Genomic DNA, 26,901 nt, shown 5'->3' on the forward strand with positions numbered 1-26,901 from the left:
CTGATAATGCTGATTATTTTTTTGCTCCTGAGGTCAGACCAATCTGTCAGTACCCTGATGTCAGATCAAAAGTACTGAGAAATGTGGCTGCCCCTAGCCTGTCAGTTAATTCATCTGCCCTTGGGATAGGGTGTGAATCTGTCTTGGTGACAGTGTTGAGACCCCTATAGTCCACCCAACACCTCAATTCTTTCATTCCACTATGGGGTTGAGGTTTGGGGACTAAGACCACAGCTGACCCAGGGGCCTCTCAAAGGGCTCAATTACCCCTAACTCCAGCCTCTTGCTGGCTTCAGCCCTGATGCTTTCCTTCACTTGGTCAGACTGTCCATATAGTTTATTTTAGACAGCAGGCTCTCACCAGTGTCCACTTCATGGACACACCAGTTAGTCTGGCCAGGGGTAAGGGAAAAGAGCACAGCATACTGCTCCAGGACTTTCCTGCAGTCAGCTTGTTGTTGGGCAGAGAGAGTGTCTGATAAGATGACAACATCATCTTTGGAGAGGAGGTCAGGGAGAGGCTCGCTATCTTCTTTCTGATCCTCATGAGTGAACATCAGCATGCCACTTCAGCCCTGTCGTGATAGGGTATAAGGTGATTTACATGGATGGCCCTTTTGGGGTTTCTGAAAGTGCCAAGGTCCACCAGATAGGTGACCTCCATTTTTCTTTCTAGGATAGGGTAGGATCCGCTCCATTAGTCCTCGAGTGCCCTAGGACCCACAACTCCAAAACCCACACCTTCTGCCCAGGTTGGAACTCTACTAGTGCAGCCTTTTGATCAAACCATTGCTTCTGGAGCACCTGGGGGACCATAAGGTTTTTAGATGTTTTTTCCATGTACTCGGTCATCCTTGAAGGTATGCCAAGCACATACTCGACAATGTCTCGTTTGGGCTCTCTGAGTCGTCTCTCCCGGTCTTCACTAGACACAATGGTCCCCTTACAGGATGTCCAAACATAAAGGTCAAAGAGGGCAACCCCGCTCCCTTCTGTGGCACTTCTCTGTAGGTAAAATGCAGGCATGGTAATAAGACATCTGTAGGAAAGTGGGTTTCTATTGCAGTAACCCCCCACTTTGTGCCAGATTTCTGATGCACATTGACAGTGTACTGGGTCCCTGCTCACCAGGTCCCAGTACCTGTGTTCCTTTCCTAAACTGTACCTTTATTTCCACCTTATGTCCCTTGTAAAGGGTACCACTAGTACCAAGGGCCTCCCGACCAAAGAGGGCCCTAACGGCTACAGCATGTATTTTGCCACCCTCAAAGACCCCTCACCAAACACATACACACTGCCATTGCAGACTGTGTGTTTTGGTGCAGACAAAACTTAATAGTCGACATGGCACACTTGCCTGTGTTTTGAAAATATGGTTCGTGATGTGTGGCACACTGAATTTCTCTGTGGGTTGTTGATGGTGTTTCAATTTTAAATGGAGCTTCTTAGGTGCTAGTGGGTAGCTCCCTCTGACCGTGGGGAGTTAAGCTTGATAATCCGTGGAAGTACACTGTTACCTTAATAACACTGTTCCCAACTTGCACTCATTGGATACGTGTTCTCACCTTGTTTAAACAATTTAAATCCACATGGAAACATGAAAGTAGTAAGAAGCTGTTTTCCAATTCAAATGTTTGTTGTTTAATATACCAATTTCATTGTTACTTCACAATGTTTGCAGTTTGTTGATATATTTCATTCATTCTCCGAATTACATTCCATACATGGATAATGTTCATATTCCAAACTTCATATCCCTATGCATTTCGGAACTGAGCCCTTCATCAGGGGAAACGTAAGCAATCTGAAAATAAAGGAACATCTTATTGTACCCAGATTGGTCTAGTCTACCACAAACTAGTATATAGTTGAAAAGTGTCCGACCTTCAATAAAAGTAGTGGCTTGTGGACATGCAACAAAAACAGGAAAAGTGGTGGTGAGTGACGTATTGTAAAAATACTCATCAATTATATACTTGTGTGGCACGAATCCACAACGGATCCTGTCAAGACTAAGATTCAATAAAGTTATTAAACAGATGTAAAGAGCGATGTGGTCGTCGTCGCAAAACGAGTGGAATAAGCAGCTCAGGTGAAAAAAGTGAACAATCATGAATACATGGGTGAACAAGCCGGTCATCGTGCGGGCGGTAAAAATAATCAACGTGCATTACATGTGAATGGAAATATGCTCTAGTGACTGTAAGGCAAACGATTATGTCATCATAAACCGGCAATAAGTGGTGGCGTGTTCTGTAGTAATAATCTGCGTTCTTCGGAATACAAACAGTATATGCTCATTAACGCAGGTTGGCAATTACCCATCCAGTGAACCTGCAAAGAATGGCGGCGTTCTACGTGCTGCTAGATCAAAACGCTAGGCATGCATCAACCCCGTGGATTCCCGAGCTACCTATTCCACTCATTTTACGACGACGACGACCACATCGCCTTTTTCACCTGCCATGCCCACAAACCACTGCCTGTTATTAAGGTAACAGTGTACTTCCACGGATACACATCCCTGTGTGCCATGCCCACAAACCACTGCCTTTGGCATAGGTAAGTCACCTTACTAGCAGGCCTCACAGCCCTAAGGCAGGGAGCGCTATGTCACGGGTGAGGACACAGCTGCATGAGCAATATGCCCCTACAGTGGGTGTGCCCACTCAGTCATTGTAAGTGCAGTGGAGCCATATCGCGTACATGGGCTGGCAGGTTGTCATTACGAACTCCACAGCCCCATGATGGCTTTACAGAATTCTGAGAAGTTTGGTGTCAAACTTCTCAGCACAATAAACCCTCACTGATGCCAGTGTTAGATCTATTTTAAAATGCACTCAGTGGGCATATTTGTGATGCCCGGTGAAAAACTACCAACTCCCTCGTGTCAAGCTGACTGGTCTGCACCAGCCTGCCACTTCCAGCCATGTTTCTGACCCCCTGAGGTGGGAGCCTTTGTGCTCTCATGGGTCAGGAGCAAAGCCTGCTTGGGTGGAGGTGCTTCACACCTACCCCCTAGCAGGAATAGCATTCAGGGTAGTGAGCCTCAAAGGCTTCCTTCCCTTTGTAATGCTAGCCAGGGTCCCTCTAGCTAGTGGAGATGCCCTCCTGCCCCGTCCAAGCCCGACTTTTGGCAGCAAGGTTGGCGGGAAATATAGTAGTCAGGAGAGGAGTGTCCCTACTCTGCCATGACCAACCATAAGGTGCCCTGGACTGAGGTGACCCACTCCTTAGGAAATCCTCCATCTTGAATGGAAGGATTCTTCCCAATCAGGTTAGGGGATGCCCCCTTCCCAGAGCGAGGGGACATACAAAGGGAGTAGTCACCCTAAAAGGCAAATAACCCATTGACTACCATCTTCTAACACCTGTAATGCTCCTAAATTCAGTATTATGGGGCACTCCCAAACCTTGATCCTCCGATTCCTGCAACCCACAAAAAAAAGGTCGAAGAAGACGCCATGCAGCAAAGCTTGAAGACAATGACTGACTTGTCCCCAGCCCTACTGGCCTGTCTTCAGCTTGAGGAGTATGTGAAGAAGACGATTTATTTATTTATTTATTTTATTCAATTTATATAGCGCGTTATAACCCAGGGGTCTCTAAGCGCTTTGTCAGGTACGCACAGCAGAAATTCCTAAAAAGCCCTACCAGGAGTTATAGCCCAACCCAGGCCTTCTGAAAAAGAACAGTTTTCAACTTCTTCCAGAAGGACATCAAATTGGATTCCTTCCGCAAATCCGCCGACAGATTATTCCAGACTGCTGGGAGGGTATTGGAAATGGCGCGGCCACCCACAGTGGCCAATCTGAAGCGTGGTTGGGTAAGAAGGGTTGCTTCAGCAGATCTTAACGACCTACCCGGTTTGTATGGAGTCAAACGGGTCTTGATATATCTTGGCGCCTTTCCATAGAGCGATTTGTGTGCGATGCAGAGCCCTTTAAAGAGCACCCTCTGCCTTACTGGCAGCCAGTGTAGCTCGCGCATAAGTGGGGACGCATGCGAGCTCCTTGGTTTCTTAAAGATGAGCCTGGCGGCATCATTCATCACCACTTGAAGTTTGTCCAGAAGTTTTTGGGGCAGTCCTAAATAAAGCGAATTGCCATAGTTCAACCTTGATAATATCATTGCGGATACCGCCCGTCTCAAGGTGGAGAAGGACAATAATGGCGCAATTTTCCTAAGTTGTCGGAGAAGACCGACACAGGTTCCTACCACCGTGGTGACTTGCTTCCGCATGGATAGTTTATCATCCACATGGATGCCTAGGCTTTTTACCACCGCTGCAGGTTCTGGGGGTGGCCCAAGTTCTCTTGGCCAAAACCCGTTGTGCCATGGGTTACCAGCAATGGTGATTGGTAAAACCACCGTCTTGTCAGGGTTGATTTTTAAGGAGTTCAAAGACATCCAGTTGGCTGTATGCTTGAGGATATTTTGCAGCCTTGCTAACGCCCCAGGAGCATCATCCATTTGGATGATGATTTGGGTGTCGTCAGCGTAATTATACACCTGACAATCCATTTGAGTGAGGAGTGAAATCAACGGTTGTAGATATATATTAAATAAAAGGGGCGACAGAGCAGACCCCTGCGGCACTCCACATGAAATTGGTGTTGCAGTGGAGAGCAATTCTCCCAGCTGTACTCTTTGCGTCCTCCCTTGTAGGAAAGAGGCAAACCGGGCATGAGCTGTGCCCTGAATGCCGAAATCCCTCAACCGCGACAGAAGTTGTTTATGACACACGGTGTCAAACGCCGCGGAGAGGTCTAACAACACCAGGGCACCAGGACACGATACCTTTCCTGTGGCCAGCGACTTCCAAGAACCCCAGGAAGACTGCCTCTCTTCAACAAAGACCAGATCTCCAGAGGACAGCGGCCCTGTCCAGAAAACTCCAACTTCAGGGACTTCGGATCCACGACCTCTACCCACTCTGCATCCGATGCCCACAACCTGGATTTGAGTGGCCCACTTGCACAGGGAAGTCTCCTCAGCAATCTTGACCTAGAGTCCATCAGTGGCTGACCTCTCCTGGACTCCACGATGTTGCCTTCACCCTCTAAATGAAGGGTCACCTGACAACCGGCTCCTGTAAAGAAAATCCGACTCTAAAGGACACCCCTGCATCCTCAGCCCTGACCTTGGGGAGCCCAGACCTGCTCCTTAATTCCAGCTTACCTGCCCAGCCAGTGCTCAGCTTCATCGAACTCCCTGGACTGAGCCTGTAGCCTCTTTGTGGGGTGCAGAACCTCCATTGAAACACATTGGGTGGCCCAAATCTGTTTTGCACCTGGCTACCACTGGTGGTGTAGCTTTGGTGCTGCCTTGTGCCCCCTCTGGGCTTGCCTTTACCCCCAGGGCCTGTGCCCTGAAACCGTGTGTACCTACCTGCAAACTGCACCTCTTGTAGGTGTCCCCAGTCTCCGTTGCCTAACATTGTGCTCAGTTACCTCTGCACCCTGCCTCCCCAGTGCGGCTGGTGGTGCAGTACCTCCATTAAACTGACCTTGCCCAGTGTTGGTCTAAACTCCTGAAGAGTAGAAGAGTAAGTTATGTACTGTTAATGCATATACCTGTTTTCCTCCAATAGGATTGCATTGCATTGCTCCCATTACATTCAAATGTCTCTCTGTTGCTGTTGTTATGTTCTACTGATTCTGATTGACACCACAAAAGTATTTTTAGAACTGCCTTAACAAAATAATTCCAACTGCATCTTGAAAAGTATTATCGCTGTTCTTGAAACTGTTACTTACCTAGAACTGATTTCCTCTTGGTTCTAAAATAAAATAACAAATAACTTTTCATACAAAACAGTTGGTCTTGGATTCAGTCTTTGAGTGTGTTTAATCATTTCTTGCCTGAGTGTGTTCAACAAATGCTTAATATAGCCCTAAGAGAAGCCGAACTGCTCGACCACACTACCGTAAATAGATAACTTAGTATTATCTGCTTAAACCCCTGGGGTTCCACTGGACTCTGTGCACACTATACCTTACTTTGGTTTACGATATACAGAACCAGCTTCCTACAACATCCCATCTCCTTCTGAACTTTTCAGGGAGTCCTGCAATCATACCTTTCATGGTCTTTTTGAATCTCTAAACAAGACCATTTGTTTGTGGGGGTTTGGGGTAGTGAACTTGTAGCTCACTCCACATTCTGCCCATATGTGTTTTAGGTAACAGACATGAAGTTTGTACCGCTGTCTGACACCACCCCTTCAGAAAACCTACCCTGGTGATGATACCAATGAGGGCCCTAGCTACTGCAGGAGCATTAGTAGTCCTTTGGGGATCTGCATCAGGGTACCTGGCATAATGATCCACTACTACCAGTATGCATCCCTGTTGCAGTTGGAGGGTCAAGGGCACCGACAATGGCAATCCCTACCCATTCAAAGGGACCCCCAACCACTGGAAGTGGACTTAAGGGGGCTTTTGGGTGGCCACCTGCCTTGTCACTGACTAGAGAGGTAGCACAGGAGTTACACAACTCCGTCACCTTCTAGGACATACCTGGGCAGTAAAATTTGGCGACTTGCCTACTTCCATGTTTTGGCCTGGCCAAGATGCCCAGCTAGCCTAGGGGGAATTCATGAGCCAATGTGAGTAGGAACTCACCATGCTGCTGAGGCACTACCACTCCTAGTGGCACCAGAATTGGGGTCTCTGGCCTCCGTGTAAAGTGGTCCCTCATCCCAGTAGGTTCTGTGGGAGTCACGGACATCTCCCTTTTCCTGATCAGCAGCTTGCTGTTGCAGGCGTTCAAGAGTGAGACGGGTCCTCTGTTCCTGGCACATATCTTCCCTAGACTGTCCTCCTGGGCCCAATTGCTCTGCTATGTGAAGCCCAAGGTACTGGTGCTCCGTCCCTCTGGGGCTGACCGGTCTTCTCCTTGACGAGACGGGAACAGCGCTGTGTCTTTTCAGAAGCTGGTTTCCCAGTCTTCCTGCCTTTTCTCTTGGAAGATTGGGCCATTATTCCAGGCTCCAGCTCTTCTTTTTCACCTCGGGCTTTGATTGTGCTCTTGCTTTTACATTGCAGCATTACATATTAACAGGAGGCAATACACCAGTCACAGCTTTTCTACTGGGCAATTCCCAAATATCGGTGCGGGTCATGTGCACGAGCATGGGAGGCAGCTGGAGCTAAAGCCTCTAAGGATGGATGGAGCCAGTAGGAGGCTGCACACAGTCATCTGCACCAAAAGAATGGATGGAGCCAGTCAGGAGGCTGCACACAGTCATCTGCACCAACAGAAAAACTTTAAAGAGCATGCTGACCACTTGCTTGTGTGTCCACTTCAGTGATGCACTGATGTCCTTAAAATTAGCCTAACATGACCTGTGTGACCAATGGTAGGGCTGCCGGAGAAGCAGCATCAAGGGATGGAGAAGTCCAGTGCAGTCAAGGACACATTGAGGTCCTGCATTCGACCCATTACAGGGGCCATCCAGTGTTGTGGGAAATTAAGTTTTCTTTCCCACGCCCTGCATTGCTAACCGCTACCAATTCTAGGCATTCGAGAATGTACCTTAGACTTTGTTTTTCTGAGTTTTAAAACATGCTGTGACATGATTTACCAGATAGCCCCTTTAATCTCTGGAATATGCTCTGAGCTCTGGAGTAGCGTGTTTTCTGCTAAGCACCCATCCTCCCTATGCTGCCCAATCTCTTTGCTTGCCCAATCACTCTTTGCTTGCCCAATCTCTCTTTGCTTGCCCGGTCTCCCTTTGCTTGCCCGGTCTCCCTTTGCTTGCCCGGTCTCCCTTTGCTTGCCCGGTCTCCCTTTGCTTGCCCGGTCTCCCTTTGCTTGCCCGGTCTCCCTTTGCTTGCCCGGTCTCCCTTTGCTTGCCCGGTCTCCCTTTGCTTGCCCAATCTTTCTTTGCTTGCCCAATCTCTCTTTGCTTGCCCTGGCGGGTCTCCCTTGTCCTGGCGGGTCTCCCTTGTCCTGGCGGGTCTCCCTTATCCTGCCCGGACTCCCTTGTCCTGCCCGGACTCCCTTGTCCTGCCCGGTCTCCCTTGTCCTGCCCAATATTAAAACAGCTGTGACACTCTGAGGCGTGGATGACATATTTGACGTGAGATGACATGTCTCCCTCTTAGGCTGGAATCTTTCACAGAATGCATCTGGCTGACAAGGCAAACTCATGCAAACTAATTCAGTGTTTAGTCCCCTGAGAATTGCTATTTTGTATCAGTCTTTTTGATATATATATATATATATATATTGGATTGCTGGGCGCGAGGTGTTTTGAGGTCCTGACCTCTGGCTCCGATGCCTTCACGGAACCTGGACTGATTTTCTCAAAATATATATATATATATATATATATATTTTTCAGAACAAAATTTTATTGTGTTGTTGAGAGATTGCAATGAAGGCACAGCTCTCCGGACCCGGAGGAGCTGTGAGCAGGTGAATACGAAGCGAAACGAGTCGGAGAGAATATCGGGCGGCTCTTAGTACCTACAAATCCGCTATTCGGGTAGCAAAATCTGTGTTCTTTGAGGAGAGAATAGGCTCTGCGGCCAACTCCTCAAAAGAATCGTTTAGGGTCATTAAAGAACTCCTTAAAACTCCCGAACCTCAGGTCATTTACGATGACCCACGTGAGAAATGTTCCGAACTTGCCTCCTTCTTCAAAACCAAAATAGACAACATCTTGGCATCTCTCCCCCGGCTAGCCGAGGAGACTCCCTCTGGTGGTAACCCAGAGTCTCAGCCCAGGGCGCGGTCAGCGGAGTTGGTTTCCTTCGGCCCTGTCACTGTGGAAGAAGTTCTCACAGTCTTGACGACCTTGAAAAGTGGTTCCCCGAAAGACCCCGCACCAATGAAATATCTTAAGCAGGTAGCCCCCACCATCGGTGGCCCAGTGACGGACCTGATAAATCTATCTCTCACCCAAGGAGTGGTGCCCCCTAGGTGGAAGGGAGCGGTTGTCAAGGCTCTCTTGAAGAAGCCTAACCTGGACCCCGCCGACCTTGCCAACTTTAGGCCTATTTCCCTGCTCCCCGGCCTCAGCAAAGTGGCGGAGAAGTTGGTGAATAGTCGCCTATCGGGCTTCCTGGAGTCCAACTCCCTTCTGGGTGACTCCCAAACGGGCTTTCGCCCCGGTCAGGGGACTGATACTGCCCTGCTGGCAGTCGTGGAGAATGCCAGGAGCATTTTGGATTCAGGGGTATCGGTGGCAGTGATCCTCCTGGACCTCAGTGTGGCATTTGACACCGTAGACCATCAGGTGCTTCTCCAACGGCTGTCGGGGGTGGGGGTCTCCGGGATGGCCCTGAAGTGGTTTGCATCCTTTTTGGAAGGCCGGACGTTTGAGGTATGGGAAGGCCACGAGAAATCCTCATCGGTCCCTCTCCAGTGTGGTGTGCCACAGGGCTCATCGTTGAGCCCTACTTTATTTAACATTTACATGGCCCCCCTGGAGAGTGTGATACTGCCCCTGGGTATCAAAATGATCAGCTACGCTGATACTCAGCTGGTGGTAGGGCTTCCCCAGTCGGCTTACCATCCCGACTGGCTGCACACGTGTTTGGATAAGATCTTCACGTGGATGTGTAGCTCAGCCCTCAAGCTTAACGGCTCCAAAACGGAACTGATGATGTTGGGGAATTCCCCTCCCTCCTTATCCCCGAGCAGCTGGCCCAGCTGCCTGGGAGCGGCTCCCACCCCCAAACAGGAGATCAAGAGCCTGGGGGTGTGGTTGGAGCAGGACCTTTCTTTCAAGACACAAGCTAAAAAGACCGCAGGCGTGTGTTTCGGTCTGCTCCGATCAGCCCGGAAGATCTTACCTCTCCTCCCAGTGGCTTCTAGGAGGTTACTCATCCAGGAGCTTATCATCTCTCGGCTGGACTTCAGTAACGCGTTGTTTCTGGGGGCTCCAGAGTCCACCCTAAACAAACTGCAGCAAGTGCAGAATGCGGCCGCTAGGCTCCTGATGGACCTTCCCAGGCGTCAGTCAGCTTGACCTGCGTTGAAGGCGCTGCACTGGCTCCCTGTTAGGGAGAGGATGAAATTCAAGGCACTCTGTATGGCCCACAAAATCTTGCACGGGAAAGGCCCACCTATCCTACGGGACATGGTTCATGGCCTCGAAGACTGGGCGTTCCAGTCCCATATAAAAATCGAATCCCTTTTTCCACACTCCCACCAGTGGGGCCCTGGGGTCCTTCCAGGCCCGTGCCACATCTCTCTTGGCTACCGTGAGGATTATATTTTTTTAATTATAGATCTAGTCTGTTTAGATTTATATAACCGATTTACGAATTTTCTTGGATGTTATGTCTTGTTTACAGTGTGGGCTCTGACGGCCAGCTTTCCTCAGTATTAACAAATTGCCCTAATTTCCTCTATAAACCAGGCATATTATGACTAACGCCTGATTTAGATCTCTGCAGTAGTTACTCGATCACAACGGTGACTGATATCTTGTCTGCTGAAATATAAATCCCATTATTCCCTAAAGGAATTATATTTTGGCAGACAGGAGATTTGCCAGCGCTTTGATATGGAGTGACCCGTCCGCCAAGATCTGAATCAGGCCTTATATCTTTGATTTCATTTACAGGTGTCCTCAAGTACCAATAACTATTTTTGGTTAACATGTTTTGGATTCATTATATCTAAATACGTTTTTTGATGTTAAATAAACTGATCAATTAAAACAAACATCTTATGAGGTTGAGTTTTTCTACACATTATTGAATACTGAATAAATAATTACTTTTACTTTCCACGGCAGTGTTGGCTGAACTTGCTGCCAAGGAGAAGGATGCACTGGGAGTTGGGGCCCAACTCGTCCGCCTCAGGCACCCCCGTCTCGTCTTCTCCGGAGAGGTCCATTGCAACGGTGTGGCGAAGATTATCATGATGAAGCCCGGTATGTGTGGGTCCATCCTGCTGCAGACTGACCTGTTGCGGAACTCAGTATTCCATTTCATAATCACAAGGACGCGCTCCTAGTAGCCATCACAGTGCACATACTTCATTGTGGACTAAAATAGTTCCTGATAAGCGAACAAATGTAACTAAAGGATATTGTTTCTTATCCAACATTGCTTTCATTAGCAGTTACAAGTGAAGCTATTGGAAGCATATCGGTTACATTCCAGAGTTACGAGATAAAGGCTCAGAACAGATATTAATGTATTTCACAATAAGTGGTGGCTTTTTCACTGTATTTGTTCACCATGTTGGCTTTCCAGCGATGGTATTCATTCAGAAGATTGTTTTTATAAGGTATATAGAGTTATCAAATGTTATATTTGTTTTTTATAAATTTGTTTTGTATGGATTATGTATAACCCTGACTGAAGTTCTTCCGAAAAAGGAAAGAAGCGCTTTGGCTGACCTTGGATCGTGACATGTTTGTCATTCGGGACCTTAGGATCGAGCGCATAGCAATATAGGATCACTTATATGTGCTGCTTTTTTGGCAGCGATCTGTTATGCAGCTGGGAGCTGGTGCAGATGCAGTTGCACGAAAAAAATATTCAGTCGGACTGACAGGGAGCACGATGTGGTTTTTGTCTTGGCAAATTATTTCGATTTAAAGTTGTTTTTTAGGGGTTGGGGGCGAGAAGGAATAACTGATCAAGTCAGTATGCCTATATAGTGCACAGCTCCCATGCAGGGTCACTAGGCACTTTTTATCACTGCAGGGTAGTGTGAGTGTGCCTGAGTAGGTACAGGTGCAGATATGGGTCAGGGGGTCTTCCAGATCAGGGCTGCTTGCAGAGCGGGTCAACATTTGCCCTTTGATGCAAGATGAAAGCCCGAGGTACAGATGAAATTATCTTTACAGCTTCTTATCAACTGCATGTGACAATGGAGGCTAATTTTACAGCCAAGGTAGAGGGGGGTGGAATAGGCATTTGAAAGGAAGACTTGTCATTTTAAACTTGATATGGTCCTGAGTGGATTTCCTATCGGATAAGACTCCAGAATACCAGATTCGAATTATCTATGGCACACAATAAATTAGAATTGAGCTTCTTTGATATCTTAGTCACTTCTATGTTCTATAATTTTGTGCAGTTGTCGTCTTGGGCACTGCCTCTTACTTGGTCAGATGTCACACCTTTAACTTAATACTCCAAGCACAGGTTAAGTGACTTAAATGATGTGAGGTATTGCTTGACAAGCTCAGCGAGGCTTTTCTGCTCATTAAATAAGAGGCATTACTGTGACAGAAGGACAAGCCACCATATTCTGAAAAAGACTGAGTTAACAACTTCAGTACTTAAGTTATTAAATACCTATAAGGCAGATTGTTCACATGTGGTTCAGAGGCAAGATTCGCACTCTTGACAGAGCCATACATTTTTCAGTCTTGTCGCAGTTCAGGAAGAGGCTCACAATGTACTTCACGTGGTCAGTGGCCCAAGAGATGCTGCCAGCTCCTTCAACCAGAGGTAATACCTTGCGAAGCTGAGTGATGCCACCAATAACAGCACATCTGACAACTTTTACTGTTTTCAGTACTTTGATAAGGACACACAGGTTGCCTTCCAAAGCTCATCTTGCAAACTTCCTGACCCTTCTAGTAAACCGTTTGGCTAGCGTTCTGGTCGGCCACTTATTCACAGTTCATACTGCCATGGAGGTATCCTATGACTTTTGCCTGAATCAAGCTATAATTTTTGGTCTGTTGGTGATAAGATGTTGAAAAGTCGAAGTTCACACCCCATGGGAAGACATAAAATTACTGCCTCAGCTGGAAATCACTGACGGGAAAAATAACATGGGAGAAGAGTGCAAGTAGTGCCCAAATGAACATAGCCTCGCCAGGTCTCATCGTGACAGGGAAGTGCAAGGTTAGCTTTTCCTTCAATCAATCAGGGTTCTTATAGAGCAAAGCTAATCACCCGTTAGGATCTCAAGGTACGGGGAGGGTTCTGCAGTTCTGTCAAAGCGCCAGGTCTTGAGGTCCTTCCTGGATTGAGGCAGGGAAGGTGATTGCCTGAGATGTAGAGGTTGTTCGCATTGAGGTAGGAGAAGGATCTTCCTCCGGCTTAGGACTTTTGGATCCTTGGGAAATGGGCAGGGCCCCTTGGGCGGAGCAGAGTTGTCTGGTGGATTTGTAGAAGGAGAGTCTGTGGTTGAGGTATTCAGGTCAAGTATTGTGGAGGGCTTTGTAGGTGTGTGCGGGGAGCTTGATGGTGATTCTTTTGTTGATTGGAGCCAGTGAAAGTCTCTCAGATGACCAGAGATGTGGCTGTGGCGGGGGATGTCCAGGATAAGTCTGGCAGATGCGTTCTGCTCTGCAAATTCTTTTGGAGTTTTTGGGGGCACTGCCGTCATCGAGCTTGGTGCCGCCGAGCGCCTGGGTGACCGTTCTCCTGGACTCCGTGGGGATCCACTTGTAAATATATCAAGTTGGGCGGAATGTTTGGAAGCAGGAGGATGAGACAGTGTTGATTTGGCGGTTCATTCCGAGCGAGTAGTCGAGGATGATGCCAAGGTGGCATGCGTGGTCGGTGGGTGTATGTGTGGGGGTGTTCCGAGCGCTACAGGCCACCAGGAGTTGCCCAGGCAGAGGGAGTGGTGCTCAGGATGAGGAATTTGGTTTTGTCAGAGTCGAGTTTGAGGCAGTTGTCCTTCATCTGGACAATAACTGCCTTCATTCCGTTGTGACAGATGTTCTTTGCGGCTGTAGGTCCGTCGGTGAGGGAAAGAATCAGCAGGGTGTCGCCAGCATAGGAGACAAGGTTAAGTCCGTGGTTTCTGACGATTGCTGCAAGCTCGGCCATGTAGATGTTAGGTGGGGGTTCAAACAGGAGCCCTGAGGACCTCCACAGGTGATCTCTTTAGGTACTGAGGGCAATGGTGGGAGCTTGACTCTCTGGGTTTGACTGGTGAGGAAGGAGAGGATCCACTCTAAGCGTTGTGGAGTCTTGTGCAGAGGGTGCAGTGGGACACAGTGTTGATGCGACAGAGATCCAAGAGGATGAGGGCTGCAGTTTGGTTGAAAATGCGGTGGGGGCAGGCGTTCGAGGGGGCTCCAGAGAGGATGCTTTTTATGACCCTTAGGGTGTCGTCAGTTCAGTGGTGAAGGTGGTCCAGTTGAGTTGGGTAGGCTGGGAACTAGGACATTTGTGTGCAGTGGTTGTGGGTGGAATGGGCGGGTCTTGGGTTGTGAAGCTGTCAAGGATTTCTAAGATCTTGCTGCGGAAGAAAGTAGCGAAGTTGTCACAGAGGTCTTGGGAGGGGGTGATGTTTGTGGCATCCGTGCTGGGTTTGGCAAATTCTTTGATCAAGGTGAAGAGTTGTTTGCTGCTGTATGCATTGATACGTTACTGTATGGCAGTTTTCTTTGTTGTTCGGATGAGGTGGCGATGTGTGGTGCTGGTGGTTTTGAAGGCTGGGTGGTCGTCCAAGGGCTTGCTGCTCCTCTATCTTCTTCCTAGCCATCTGCAGGTGCGCCTGGACTCTAAATCGGGGGAGAACCAGCTGGCTTTCTCAGGGGGTTACTTGCTGGAGGGTTTCCTTCGGGAAGCCAGTGTGTTGGCACAGTCGGAGGTCTGTATGCGGCGGTTGAGTGCTGAAGTATGGCGTCCGTGGAGGTTTTGCTGAGGGAGGTGGTGAGTTGGTATTCGGAGACCTTGTTCCACCTTCTGCTTAGGGAGCGGTGGTGGTGGTCGGTGGGTATGGTGAGGGAGGAGTGGGCAAGTGGTGGTTGATCCAGTGTGGCTAACAAATGTTGTTGCTTGCTGAGAAGATGGAGTTGAGCGTGTGTCCTGCTGAGTGGGTTGGGGAGGTGACAAGTTGTTTGAGTCTGATGGTGCCGAGGTTCTCCAGTAGGGATGAGGTGTTGCAGTCGTTGAGGTATTCCAGATGGAAATTGAGGTCACCGTGGAGGATGTAATCCATTGAAGCGAGAGCATGGTTTGCAATGAAGTCTGCTATGGATTAGCTGAGTGGGGACGGAGTCTGGGAGGTTTGAAGACAAGGGTGCCATAGAGGGTGGTGTTCAGGTCAGTCTGGACCTGGAAGTGGAGGTGCTCCATGTCTGGTGAGTGGTCATCGGAGTTAGCTGTGAAGCAGAGGGTGTTTTTGTGTATGATAGCGATCCCCCCTCCCATCTGGTTGGTGCTGTTCTTGTGGATGGTTTTGTAACCCTTCTTGACTCACAACCAAGATCAAAGTAACTTTATTTGGTTGATAAAACAACCATGAAAGCATATAAATCATAAAAACAGATAAAATACGTCCATATTTGATGAGTGCTAAAAAATAAAGCCACGCACAATAAAATCCAGAGTAAAACCCTGCAAAGTAAAGTGCACAGTGACTTACATTTAAAACGACAACCCATAAAATATGTTACAATGTCCTTGACTATTGGGATGCATGTGCCATTAAAGGCACGTCATGTGCCAGCTGCCCAGGAGGTTATTGTGCACTTGGGGAAATAGTAATAACTTGCGAGACGGTGCCTCAGAGGAACATGCTTCACTTTTCCATTGACCCAAGCTTCAGTCTGATTCTTCAAGTGTTCCAGAGGGGTGTGCAAAACACCTGGTGAGCAGCCAACAATCTTTGCAGCTCCTTCCAACTAAGGCAAGAGCAACTGGCACTGAACTGATGCGTTCCTGGGCTGCCTCGGGTCCTGTTGTCTTGTCCGGCCATTTTGTGACCGCTGCCCTCTGGAGCCACATTTGCCGAAGGGGGGAGGACAGGTGGGCTGCCTGAGAATGAGTCAAGGATTTCTCTATGATCTTTCGAGAGATCAGGTCATTTCCCTACAAATATCACATCTCGACACCTTGCAGGACTAGCTCAATCGTATCCTTTAAGTGCAGAACTGCATCTTCTGAGTTAACAACTTCAGTACTTAAGTTATTAAATACCTATAAGGCAGATTGTTCACATGTGGTTCAGAGGCAAAGAAAAGAAGATGAGAAGGAAGCCCCCTTCCTGCTCTCAGGAAAGAGACCCTTAGGGTCAATGACCTTCTTGCTCCTTTTTCCCAGTGAGTAGTTCTCCTATGCTCACTGAAATTGGCAGACTGACAAAACCGTAGGTTTTGGGATTTAGCACTGCTCACTATTTTAGGGTCTGTCTCCAAGACATCGAGTGACCCCAGAGCCATCGCCACTGACCGAGTGCTCAATGGTCAAAACTTAATTTATAGGATCAGCTCTGCTTCATTTGCTGGGCAGTCGTTCATTGGCCTGGCTTGTAACACCTGTAACAACCACTGTACGTGGAAGGAGGGCACCTGCTGTCACCCTCATTCTCCTGGTGGCTCTCCAAAGGCCCCATGCTCTTTGGGCTTCTTTCTTGACTTGGAGCTCTGGGGTTTGCTAGTGCCATTTGTCTGCCCGTTCTGTTCAGAAAAGAAAGAAGGGATTAAGGGCTTCCAAATCCTTGACCTTCTTGCACTAGCCGCACTAGTTTTTTAGGTCTCGCTGAACCAACGCGCATGCGTTGTTTTGCGAGAGTATAGTAGGCAAAACAGCTCTTGAAACCAGAGAGGATTGTCCCCAATGCATGCGAGGTACTCATGCGCGACGCTTCCCCAGCGCGCTATTGAGCTCACTTCTTAATCACACCCCATATGGTGTTCCCTCCCACTCGCTCGCACATCAAAGGCTGCTGCTCCCCTGCCAATGCACTCCCGCCCCGCCCTCCCCCACAGCAATGCCAAGAGCTTGTTTCTAAGGTGGCCTTATCTTTCTTCTTTTGCCTCTTGAAGTTTTTTTGCAATATTATGCTTAGATCAGCCCAAAAAGCTTGCTCAAAGAATGTATTCATGCTTTCATACTGCATGTGCTGACTTTCACTCAAATGAAAATAGCTTTGTTCCCACGACTCGGTAGAGCAAGCTCAACATTTGCAGCCATGCCACACATCTGCACCTAAGGTGCTTGAAAGCATAATGTCTTTGGGAAAATTGACACTGGAAAGTGGACTGCCTCCCTCCTGCGCTGGGGCTGCAGAGGGGAAGTGCAGTTTATCTCCTGCTCCTTCAGCTTCACAAGATTGGATAATCACTTTTCAACCATCTCCATTCTTTGTTGGGTCAGGTTGAATCAAGGGACCAGTGAAGGACATAACTGGTCTATATGCTTCTTGACCAGATGGAGAAAAAGTTAGTTGACCCGCTCCCATTCTAGACTCCTAACATACGTTTCCTTTTCGGGGTCCATATCGCAGCATCTATATATCGGGGCAAGATTTTCCCTCTGGCAGGGCACCCAAGGGATCCCTTGGCATCACTACTGTCACCAGTTCCCAGTGGTAACTTGTTAGTTTAAGGTTAGGCTTGACCACAGTTTCAACTAGCAATATTGTCAAGAGTGGTGTACACTGCACTGTTGTTTGGGCTTTTTGGATTCCCAGCACCGCTGCAAGGCAATCTACAGACATGAGATTGACGTTTTGTTTATTTCATCCTCATTGTGAAGAGGATACGATGACAGCCCTAAAAGGAATCATGCTGCTACCGACAGGTCTTCCCATGCGCTCAAGTCATTTGTGATGATCACCTGGGCTATTATAAATTTGCATAGGAGAGAAAAAACAACAAGAGAAATGTGCGCATCTGTCTGAGATCCCTTCAGTCAGCAGCCTGCATCCAGCCTACATCCACTCCCTGTCTAGTCTCCCTTAAACAGTACTTTCTCTGATAATCCCAGGGGTTTGACTGACTCCACACTAGTTTATCTGGGCTCAGATTTGTTGTATGAATAAAAAACAATGAACTGACATTTTCATGTTACAACATTACTGCATAATACAACATTGAAAGGGCATTACCTTTCTCTAACTTGTGTCTGCTGCATTCAGGGTCTCTTAGTATTCTTTTTACACTAGTGTTTCGGACTTAAGCTCTCTGCTCTAACAAGTTGTGGGTTTGCCTTAAGACCGATTTTCAAAAGTTCTTTTACTCCCAGCCACCAGTAGTGCCTTGCTGATACACTCTTTTCCGATGCGTAATTTTCATATGTACTCAGTTGCTCACAGTCTGCAATGAGTCTTTAACCCATAACTAACTGAGTTCATTACTTTTACCTTCTTTTCTTATCATGTAGGCAGTGCTCCGCTGAGTAGGAATGTTGTCAGGGGGAAGAATCTGGACTCTGTCCTCCCAGAGCACCAAACAGCTGCTGTTGAACATCAATACAAGGATGTGGCAGGTAAGTTCCAGGTTGCCCTGCTTTACAAGAAGCATGTGAGCTGATAGGCCTTGGGAAAATCGAGGGATCTTGTAAGAGTTTCAGGATGCCCCACTGACGCTGTGGAACCTTTCAGAGGATTTTGTTTGGACAGGCCAGTGGGGCATGACACTTAGATGAGGCCACCAATGTTTTGTGTGTTCAGGAAATGGGGCGGCTGCACACGGAAGGCTATGGAGCTAGGTCTTCCCCCTCGGAGCTCAGATCTGTATCTATAGCAGGTTTTCTTCCAGTAGTCTGTGTTTGAGGTTAGTGCTGGACCAAAAGTCCTGAAGACTTCCAGTGCAAATACTTGTCTAGGCTCATGAAACCTTGTAGGAAGCTGGCTCTTTATACAGTGGACAGAAACGAGGTACACTGTAAAAAGAGTCCAGGCAACCCTTCTTGGTTTACAGAGACAAAATGGATTACACTAAATGCTCTTTTTTGTTGTAGTGTTTGAGGAGCAGTTAGGCCTTCAGCAGTTAGAGGACAGTGCTAAGCATGTATTTACTCACAAAGGCAATGAATAAAAGAAACGCTCAAGAAGAAATCAATCGTATTTATATAATAATTTTGATACCAAGAACTTTGTCATCAAGTAAGTACTTTTTTAAATATCAGTTTTTAGAGGTAAGTAAAATGTTCACTTATGCGTCCTTACGCAGCAGTGCTTTCCTATAGGTAAAAAGGCATATGTTGCATACGCTTATTTACGGTCAGTTTCTGAGGGTCTCCTTCAGGATTCAAGGTCATAGGGAGCCAGGGTCCAAAGTACCACCAGCCGTTACTCAATACCTACCCTGTGACATCTGGGTGCAGAGGTGCTAGTCGGGTAGGTAGCTTTGCCTGCTACGCTGGAAAGAAGGGGAGGCACCTAGAAACGGGGTGCAGAGGGAGACTTTGGGACAAGTCTGGAAGCTCCCAACGGTGGGGCTTAGGTTCAAAAGGCGGCACAGTCGGTTCGTCTGTACCCAGGATTGGGCGTTCAAGAGCAGAGTGGAAAGGTCGGCTGGGCTTCTGTATGTTCATGGTCTTCGCGGTTCTAGGTCTATCTGGTTAAGGGTGCAGCTGGGCCACCTTGGAAGGGGGTCTCTGCGGGTCTGATGTCCCTAAAAGGCTGCTCAGTCTCAGTGTCATTGGAGTCTGGATTGGACTCTCATGGTTTTAGTTTTCCAGGGCACCGGTACCCCAGGTATTGGTCTGTGTGGCTCTGGGTGGTCCTGGTGTCCTCGCTCAGTGGGGGGAAGGACCGATCTGATCTTGTGGAATACGTGCCGCTTCCTGGGGGGGCCAGTGCGTCGGGATAACCTGGGAATGGCAAACTGGTAAACCGGACTCTGCTTTTTGGTGCCTGCAGACAGTGGCAGTGGAGTAGCTCCTCTACTACATGGGAGATTGCTGGCAATTTTTTAAGGGTGGAGGCTCTGCTGCAGGACGAGTCACAGGGTCACGATTGTCGAGACTTGTTGCAGGTAGGGTTTGGTGCCAAACGTTCACAGCAGTCTTCAGTTCTCGCTTTTCTCACAGCTCTTCTTTGCCCTCTTATTCTGGATCAAAAAAATCTAAGTTCCTGGCTTACTCGAAGGACTAGCCTAGGGACAAATGCTGCACAGAAGCCGGAAGGTCGCCACTGCCCACCGGTATGGTGTGTATATGCCCCTTTCTTTAACACAAGGGGGACCAGGCGGCAGTCGGTCTTCAAACCAACAACATGGGGTCCAGTTCTGATGGCTTCATGAGGTTAGCTTGATCCCAGAATCCCTAAAATTATCTTCATAGGATTTCCAATTTCAGAGACATTTAGCTTGGTCCAAAGGTCTGTAGCATAGTGCCCCTTTCATGAGATGGTCACTCCTACTTTTTGTCTGGTATTTGATGCAATTTTGACAAAGTGCATTGGGCTCCTGCTATCGAGGTCCCCAGTGCCAGATATCTTTCCCTAAACTGTACAATTGTTTACCCAATTAGCAATACTTTTTGCACCCCCTGTCAGTCCCTAGTAAATAGGAACCCCGAGTTCCCAGGGCATGGGTACTAAAGAGGGTCCCTGAGGGCTGTAGCATGCATCGTGCTACCCTAGGAGACCCATTGGCACCAACATACAAACGGTCATTGATAGGGGCGAAATAGCCAAATCTACAGCTTTATAAATGGAGGTGTCAACCGCCTCATAAAAGGCATCCCCCAGGGCATGTCCGTCAAGGGGTCATGCATCTCCTGGAACTCATAATCATACTCCTCCATGGCCAATGTGCAGAGGAAGGAGAAGACAAGACATGGCACACTGCCTGTGTTGCATGCCTGAAGACACTGCATGCAGTATAGGTAAGTCACCCCTACAACAAGTCTTACAGCCCTGAAACAGGGTGCACTATACTACATGCATGGACATATCCGCATGAGCAGATAGGCACCTGTGATGTCTAAGTCTATTCACAGATATTACGAGTGGACAGGGAAGACATTTTGAGTTCATGTGCTGAACACTCATGATTAAGAGTTCCACAGCTACATGAAGGCTTCTCTGAAATTAGGGATGTTTGGTATCGGACATCTATTATTAATAAACCCCCACTGATTCCAGTGATGGGTTAACTATTACATGCACCGAGAGGGCACCTTAGAGGGGCCCCCTGAAAACCTAACCACTTCTAGGGCTCTATCTGACTGCTGCAGAACAGCAGGACATCACAGACCGGTTTCTGACCCTCTGCAGGGCAGAAACAGTGCCTGCTCCAGCCAGAGGTGTTGTTGCCTCCTCCAAGCAGCATGGGCATGTGATCAGCATATCAAGGCAGGGGGCTTCAAGGGCCTCGGCTGCCTTTGACATGCCAAGCCTTCCCCATACAGGAGAAATGCTACTCCCTGCCCCTGGTCCATTTGGCACAAGGACAGGCAGGAAAATTTGCTTTTCAGGATGCATGTTCCCCCATCAGACTAGTCCCACTCCTAAGGTGAGCTACCTGGTGTGAACACAAAATTTAGAATTCCACCATCTTTACTGTGGCGGAATTACGCTCTCTGGTTCAGTATTACTCCCACTTTCCACAGGAAGTGGTCATATAAATGGTGTAAACAACCTAAAGGTAAGTAGCCCATTGCCTACTACCTGCCACTCCCTGTAACACCACTAATTTGAGTATTAAGGAGGCACCCCTGATACCAGGAATTCAGATTTGACCGATCAAGAAGAAAAGGCCACCGAAAGACACAACAAAAAATGAGAACTGAAGACTGCTATGGACCTTTGACATCAAACCCTGTCTGTCGCACTAATTCTCAACAAACGCGACCCAGTAACGCGTTCTGCAGCTGAACTCCTGACAAGAACCCCAGTGGTTTGCCAGCACTTTGCAAATTGCCCAGCAATCTCCCTTTGGGTAGAGGCACTCCACCCTTGCAGTCTGCAGGCACCGAAACGCAAATCTGAGTTGCAGCTCCCCAGCCATCCCAATGCAGCAGCCCATAGGCAAGAACAAACTTCGAAGTTTGTTGATAACTGTTTGATTCATTGTTTATGTGGTATTTGTATAGTAGTTGTAAATATGTATAAATGTTTTTTGTATTGTGTATAGGTGTATATAAAGTGTTCTTCTTGCCTATGAAAAAGATAAATCTTACCAAAAATAATGAGTAAAAGGGTTAAATAAAATTACCCATACAAACAAAGCGACTTTGTTTTTTGTTTGTTGTCTCATAAGCTTAGAGCGAGACTAAATAAGTGGGAGGGCTAGCAATCTTTTCTGTTCATTGCCCCTTCTTTCTACTGGCATAGAATGCACAGTTACCAACCTGACCAACACCTTTGCACACTGACGCCCTTGGGCAGGCAACGAGTGCAATGAGTAACTGCTAGTGGTACTTTGGACCTGGTCTCCCTAGGACCGTGGAAACCGATCGCTAATAGACTAATGCTAAATATGCCTTTTCTTCCGTAGGAAAGCATTGAGCATAAAGATGCATTTACATGAACATTTTACTTACCTCCTAAAATAGATATTTAGAAAAGTACTTACTTGATAACTATGTTCTTGGTATCAAAATTTACATAAAAAGACTTATTTTTTTAAATTGGTCTCAAATTTATTCGCGAGTGTGAGTCTCATTTAATGCATCTGTGTGAGTCAACAGTGCTTAGCACTGCCCTCTGATACGCCTAACTGCTCGCCCAGACTACCAGAGAAGAGAGCATTTGGGGAGTCATTAGTGCCTCTGTAAAGAGTCCATGCAAACCCAAAGGAATGACAGTGTACCTCTCTTTGGTCCATATAACGAGCCAGCTTCCACACTCATTATCTCACTCTCCACATTCTTCTATTATTGTCCTCACTTCTGTTCACCCTACTCAAGCCTGACATTTTCATGTTGTCCAGCAAGCACATCTACCTTCTTCCTTTCACTTCTGCCATTCCTCCCAACCACTCATTAATAGTAAAGGAGTGTCATATCGTTCAAACTTGACCCCACATAAATATGTGTCTGAAAACCTAGGACCTCATTACTAGTTGCCGGGACACTATCCTTGGGGGAGCTATGGCTCCAGGCAACCACGTGCTTCCCATTGTGTCTGAGCCCAGAGTTTTGATGTCCACAAACTCTGGACTCAATGCCTTAAGGCCCAGAGACACCGGGCCCAAAATCCTCAGCAGATCTGCAAGGACTGTGGAAGCTGCTGGGCCTGGCCCATACTTGCTACATACAGCATTTTGGGTGGATAAGGAAAAACTCCCTGCAGCTAGAACTAATTGTGCTGGTGATAAGCCTTATGCATGATACTATCTGGAAGAGGAAATCAGTGCAGCTCACAGTGCAGTGGAGAAGTGTGGCTCAATGGTTAGAGTGGCAGGACCTGATACAGAGGTGTGGCCCGAGACCAGGGTTCAATTCCCACCTCGGCGGGTCTTGGGCTCAATTTCCTTGGACCTTATAATTCTCGCCTCGGTGCCTATTCTAATCATGGGTCCCACTCTGCAACTCTGGGCAATAGCTTGCTTAATCTCCACAACGGCCCCAACAGCGCTGGGATGCCTGGCCTCCACCTTGGGGGTGCCCAGGAGTGGGCACTTCACAGGGAAAAGCCAGGAAGGGTTCCACAACGGTATGTGTTACAGCGCCACGACACCCCAGTTGGGGTATTAGTGCGCTTTACAAGTACAAATTACATTACATTACAAAGACTGGAGACATTTCTTGCCACTTGTTTGCTCCTTTGACTGGCTGGCTCAGCGTTGATTGCAGGATTTGAAGTAAAGAGCATTGTCTCCATTGTCCTGCATCAGCTGGTATGACTGCACAGGTGAACGTACCTTTAGGAAGTGCATAAATCCAACCCTATTAGGGAGTCTAGCCTTAAATGTGTTCGAAAGAACCCTCCTATAAAGTGCAGACAATAGAAAGGAAGCAATCTAGCATCTAAGAGGTGTCGTTTTGTACTCCAAAGATCACAAAATCTGAAAGTATTAGATGGTATCTTTTTTCATGAACTCTTAGGCAATCAGCTCTACTGTAAGTACTTTCTTTCGACCACTCACACAGGAGCAGTTCAGTAGATATGGAAGAGCAGGCAGTTGTTCCTGTCTGTGTCTTCTGAATAAAGTTCCCACTTTTAAAATGATCAACATGCATTTTCCATGTGTTGTTGCATTTCCACGTCACTGATTGGCAGTACCTATAAAGCTTAATTACTTACTGTGCATAAAAGCCGCTTGAACTGAACTATGGGTCCGACATACTATCCCATTTCTCAAATCAGGGATGTACAGATCACACAGTGACAAGTTTGCAAACCGAGATATAATTTGCGATGTAACTTATGTCCCAACAAGTCGCTGCCTCTTTATTTTTATCTTGTTGTTTGTCAATATATGGCATTGGCTCAAAAGTCTCGACCTTCAATTACTAGTGAGTGTTCAGGAAGCACTATTACCCGTCTCCGTTGAATTTATAATTGTTAGAAGCATTGAGGTATCCATCCCATGCATGGGGCCATTACTACCACCCTATTAGAGGCTCTACGGGCTATTGAAGAAAAGGCAGAGGAGGGTTAACCATTGTAGCTCCTCTGCCACTCCTTTCTTCTCCCCTTTTAATAAACTGACTGGTGTTGTTAAATGTTTAATAAAAAGTGGGTAGAGGGTGTAATGTTTATGAAACTATCTCGCTTATTCCAGCTACCATTGTTTCATTTATTGAAGGAATGGAGAATATAAAGTGAGGAGAGAAAGTGATGAAGAATACTGAAGAGGGATCGAATGAATGAGAAGTAAGAAGGACAACCGAATAGTGAGGAAGATGAATGACAACTGGGGAGGGTGACTACTGATGAGCGAGGAAGAAGAATGACACTTGATGTTGAATGACAACTGAGGGGGATGACCAAGGAGTGAGACTAATAACTGAGGAGTGCGACATAGGAGTACGCAGGATAAATGCTGACAATGACTAATGAATGAGGAGTGAGGGGGATGAATGAAGAGTCCGGAAGATAACCAAGGAGCAAGGATGGGAACGGAGAAGGACGAATGAGTGGGGGATAAATGACGAATGATGAGGAGGACCAAGTAGTGGCGGCGATAACTGAGGAAGACAATTGAGGATGAGCGCGGTGGATGAGTGAGGAGTAAGAATGATGACTGCGGAGGACGACTGCTGAATGTGGTGTTTAACTCTGAGTGACTGAGGAGTGAAGAGAATGCATGATGAGTGAGGGGGATGAATGAGGAATGAAAATAATAACTGAGGAGGATGATTATTGAGTGAGGAGGATAACTGAGGATTACTGAGGGTGAGTGAGGAGGGATAACTGAGGGTGAGTGGGGAGGATAACTGAGGGTGAGTGAGGAGGATCACTGAGGGTGAGTGAGGAGGATCACTGAGGGTGAGTGAGGAGGATCACTGAGGGTGAGTGAGGAGGATCACTGAGGGTGAGTGAGGAGGATCACTGAGGGTGAGTGAGGAGGATCACTGAGGGTGAGTGAGGAGGATCACTGAGGGTGACTAAGTGAGGAGGACCACTGAGGATGACTAAGTGAGGAGGGTCACTGAGGTCGACTGAGTGAGGAGTATCAAGGAAGATGACTGATGAGAGAAGAGAATGCATGAAGATTAGAAGGACAATAAATGAGTGAGGAAGATGAAGGAGGACGACGAGTGAGGATGATGACAGAAGAGGAAAACGAAAGAGTGAGGAACGTGAATGAGGAGTGAGGCGCTTTACCGAAGAGTGAGGAAGATACATGCAGAGTGAGAAGGTTGATTGAGGAGTGAGACGACTGAGGACGATGACTGAGGAGTGTGACATGAGTGAGAGCTGCATCTGGGTAGTGAAGAAGACCTCTGGTGCCCTGAGAAAAGCATTTGATGATTGAGGCGCATCAACCAGGATAATAACATCAAAAGACGTACAACGTCCAGTCTGTGAGGTGGATGTGGAATGTTGTCCTTAAACAAGGACGCTGAGGCCATCATGGTCACAGGTGTGGGCTGGAGGTGGTCTTCATTACGACCCTGCCACTCAGCTCTAGGTTTACACCACAAGGAGTAAAGTCGCAGGCATCTTTAGTGACAACATTTATTCTTCCTAACAGGTTCTCCTGACTGCCATGAAGACGATCCTTGTTCCAGTGACACAGAAAGCTCAGGCACGACTGAAATCTCTGAAAGCGCCAGCACAGGTAAGAGGGCAATAGTGTCATGAAAAGGTCCAACACCTCTCACTGTTCCCAGCCTCACAAATCCCACCCACTGTCTTGATCTGGTCCTGAGGTTACAAATCCAAAACCTAAAACTTTCAAAAATTAGATGCTATGAAGAACTCTTTTCTTATGGACATTTATACAAACGTATCATATGTTCTCTAATGTCCTCTGCACTTGGAAGGGACAAATATATATGTAGATTTTCTCATGGAAAAATAGATGTCACTGAAGTTTGCTGGGGTACAGATGCCAGGCTTACTTCTGTAACATTCCTGAAAGATACATGTGCACCAATGCAATCACATATACCTGCAGGTGCACCTTTATGACTTTCTTTAAGAAATGATTTTCATGTTGCCAAAAATAGTTTTGCATTACTTTTCCCTTACTAATGTTTTTCTCATATATTGGCATAAATCAAGCATATTTGACTAAGTATCATGACTTAAGTGATGAGGATCACTGAGGAGGATGACTGAGGGTGAATGAGGAGGATCACTGAGGATGACTGAGTGAGGAGGATGACTGAGGGTGAGTGAGGAGGATCACTGAGCGAGGAGGATCACTGAGGATGACTAAGCGAGGAGGAAGACTGAGCGAGGAGGATCACTGTGGATGACTGAGTGAGGAGGATGACTGAGTGAGGAGGAGGATGACTGAGTGAGGAGGAGGATGACTGAGTGAGGAGGAGGATGACTGAGTGAGGAGGAGGATGACTGAGGAGGATGACTGAGTGAGGAGGAGGATGACTGAGTGAGGAGGATGACTGAGTGAGGAGGAGGATGACTGAGTGAGGAGGAGGATGACTGAGTGAGGAGGAGGATGACTGAGTGAGGAGGAGGAGGATGACTGAGTGAGGAGGAGGAGGAGGATGACTGAGTGAGGAGGAGGACTGAGTGAGGAGGAGGATGACTGAGTGAGGAGGATGACTGAGTGAGGAGGATGACTGAGTGAGGAGGATGACTGAGGGCGACTAGGTGAGGAGAATCACTTGGGACGACTAGGTGAGGAGGATGACTGAGGGC

The 26,901-nt window shown here is 47.5% G+C and overlaps 1 protein-coding gene across 1 annotated transcript in view; it reads left to right on the top strand.

The window, feature by feature from the left end:
- LOC147663102 (uncharacterized) overlaps positions 1-26,901 on the top strand; it is a gene marked incomplete at its 3' end in the record, with an annotated part of 242,284 nt that overhangs the window by 132,473 nt on the left and 82,910 nt on the right. Inside the window, exons 4-6 of the mRNA XM_086950679.1 lie at positions 10,757-10,894; positions 18,054-18,158; positions 25,766-25,852. Of these exons, the coding sequence (XP_086806805.1) occupies positions 10,757-10,894; positions 18,054-18,158; positions 25,766-25,852 (330 nt within the window). The remainder of the gene's footprint in view (positions 1-10,756; positions 10,895-18,053; positions 18,159-25,765; positions 25,853-26,901) is intronic.

The sequence above is a fragment of the Lissotriton vulgaris genome, unplaced genomic scaffold (assembly GCF_964263255.1).
Source record: "Lissotriton vulgaris unplaced genomic scaffold, aLisVul1.2 SCAFFOLD_2286, whole genome shotgun sequence".
Taxonomy (NCBI): Eukaryota; Metazoa; Chordata; class Amphibia; order Caudata; family Salamandridae; genus Lissotriton; species Lissotriton vulgaris.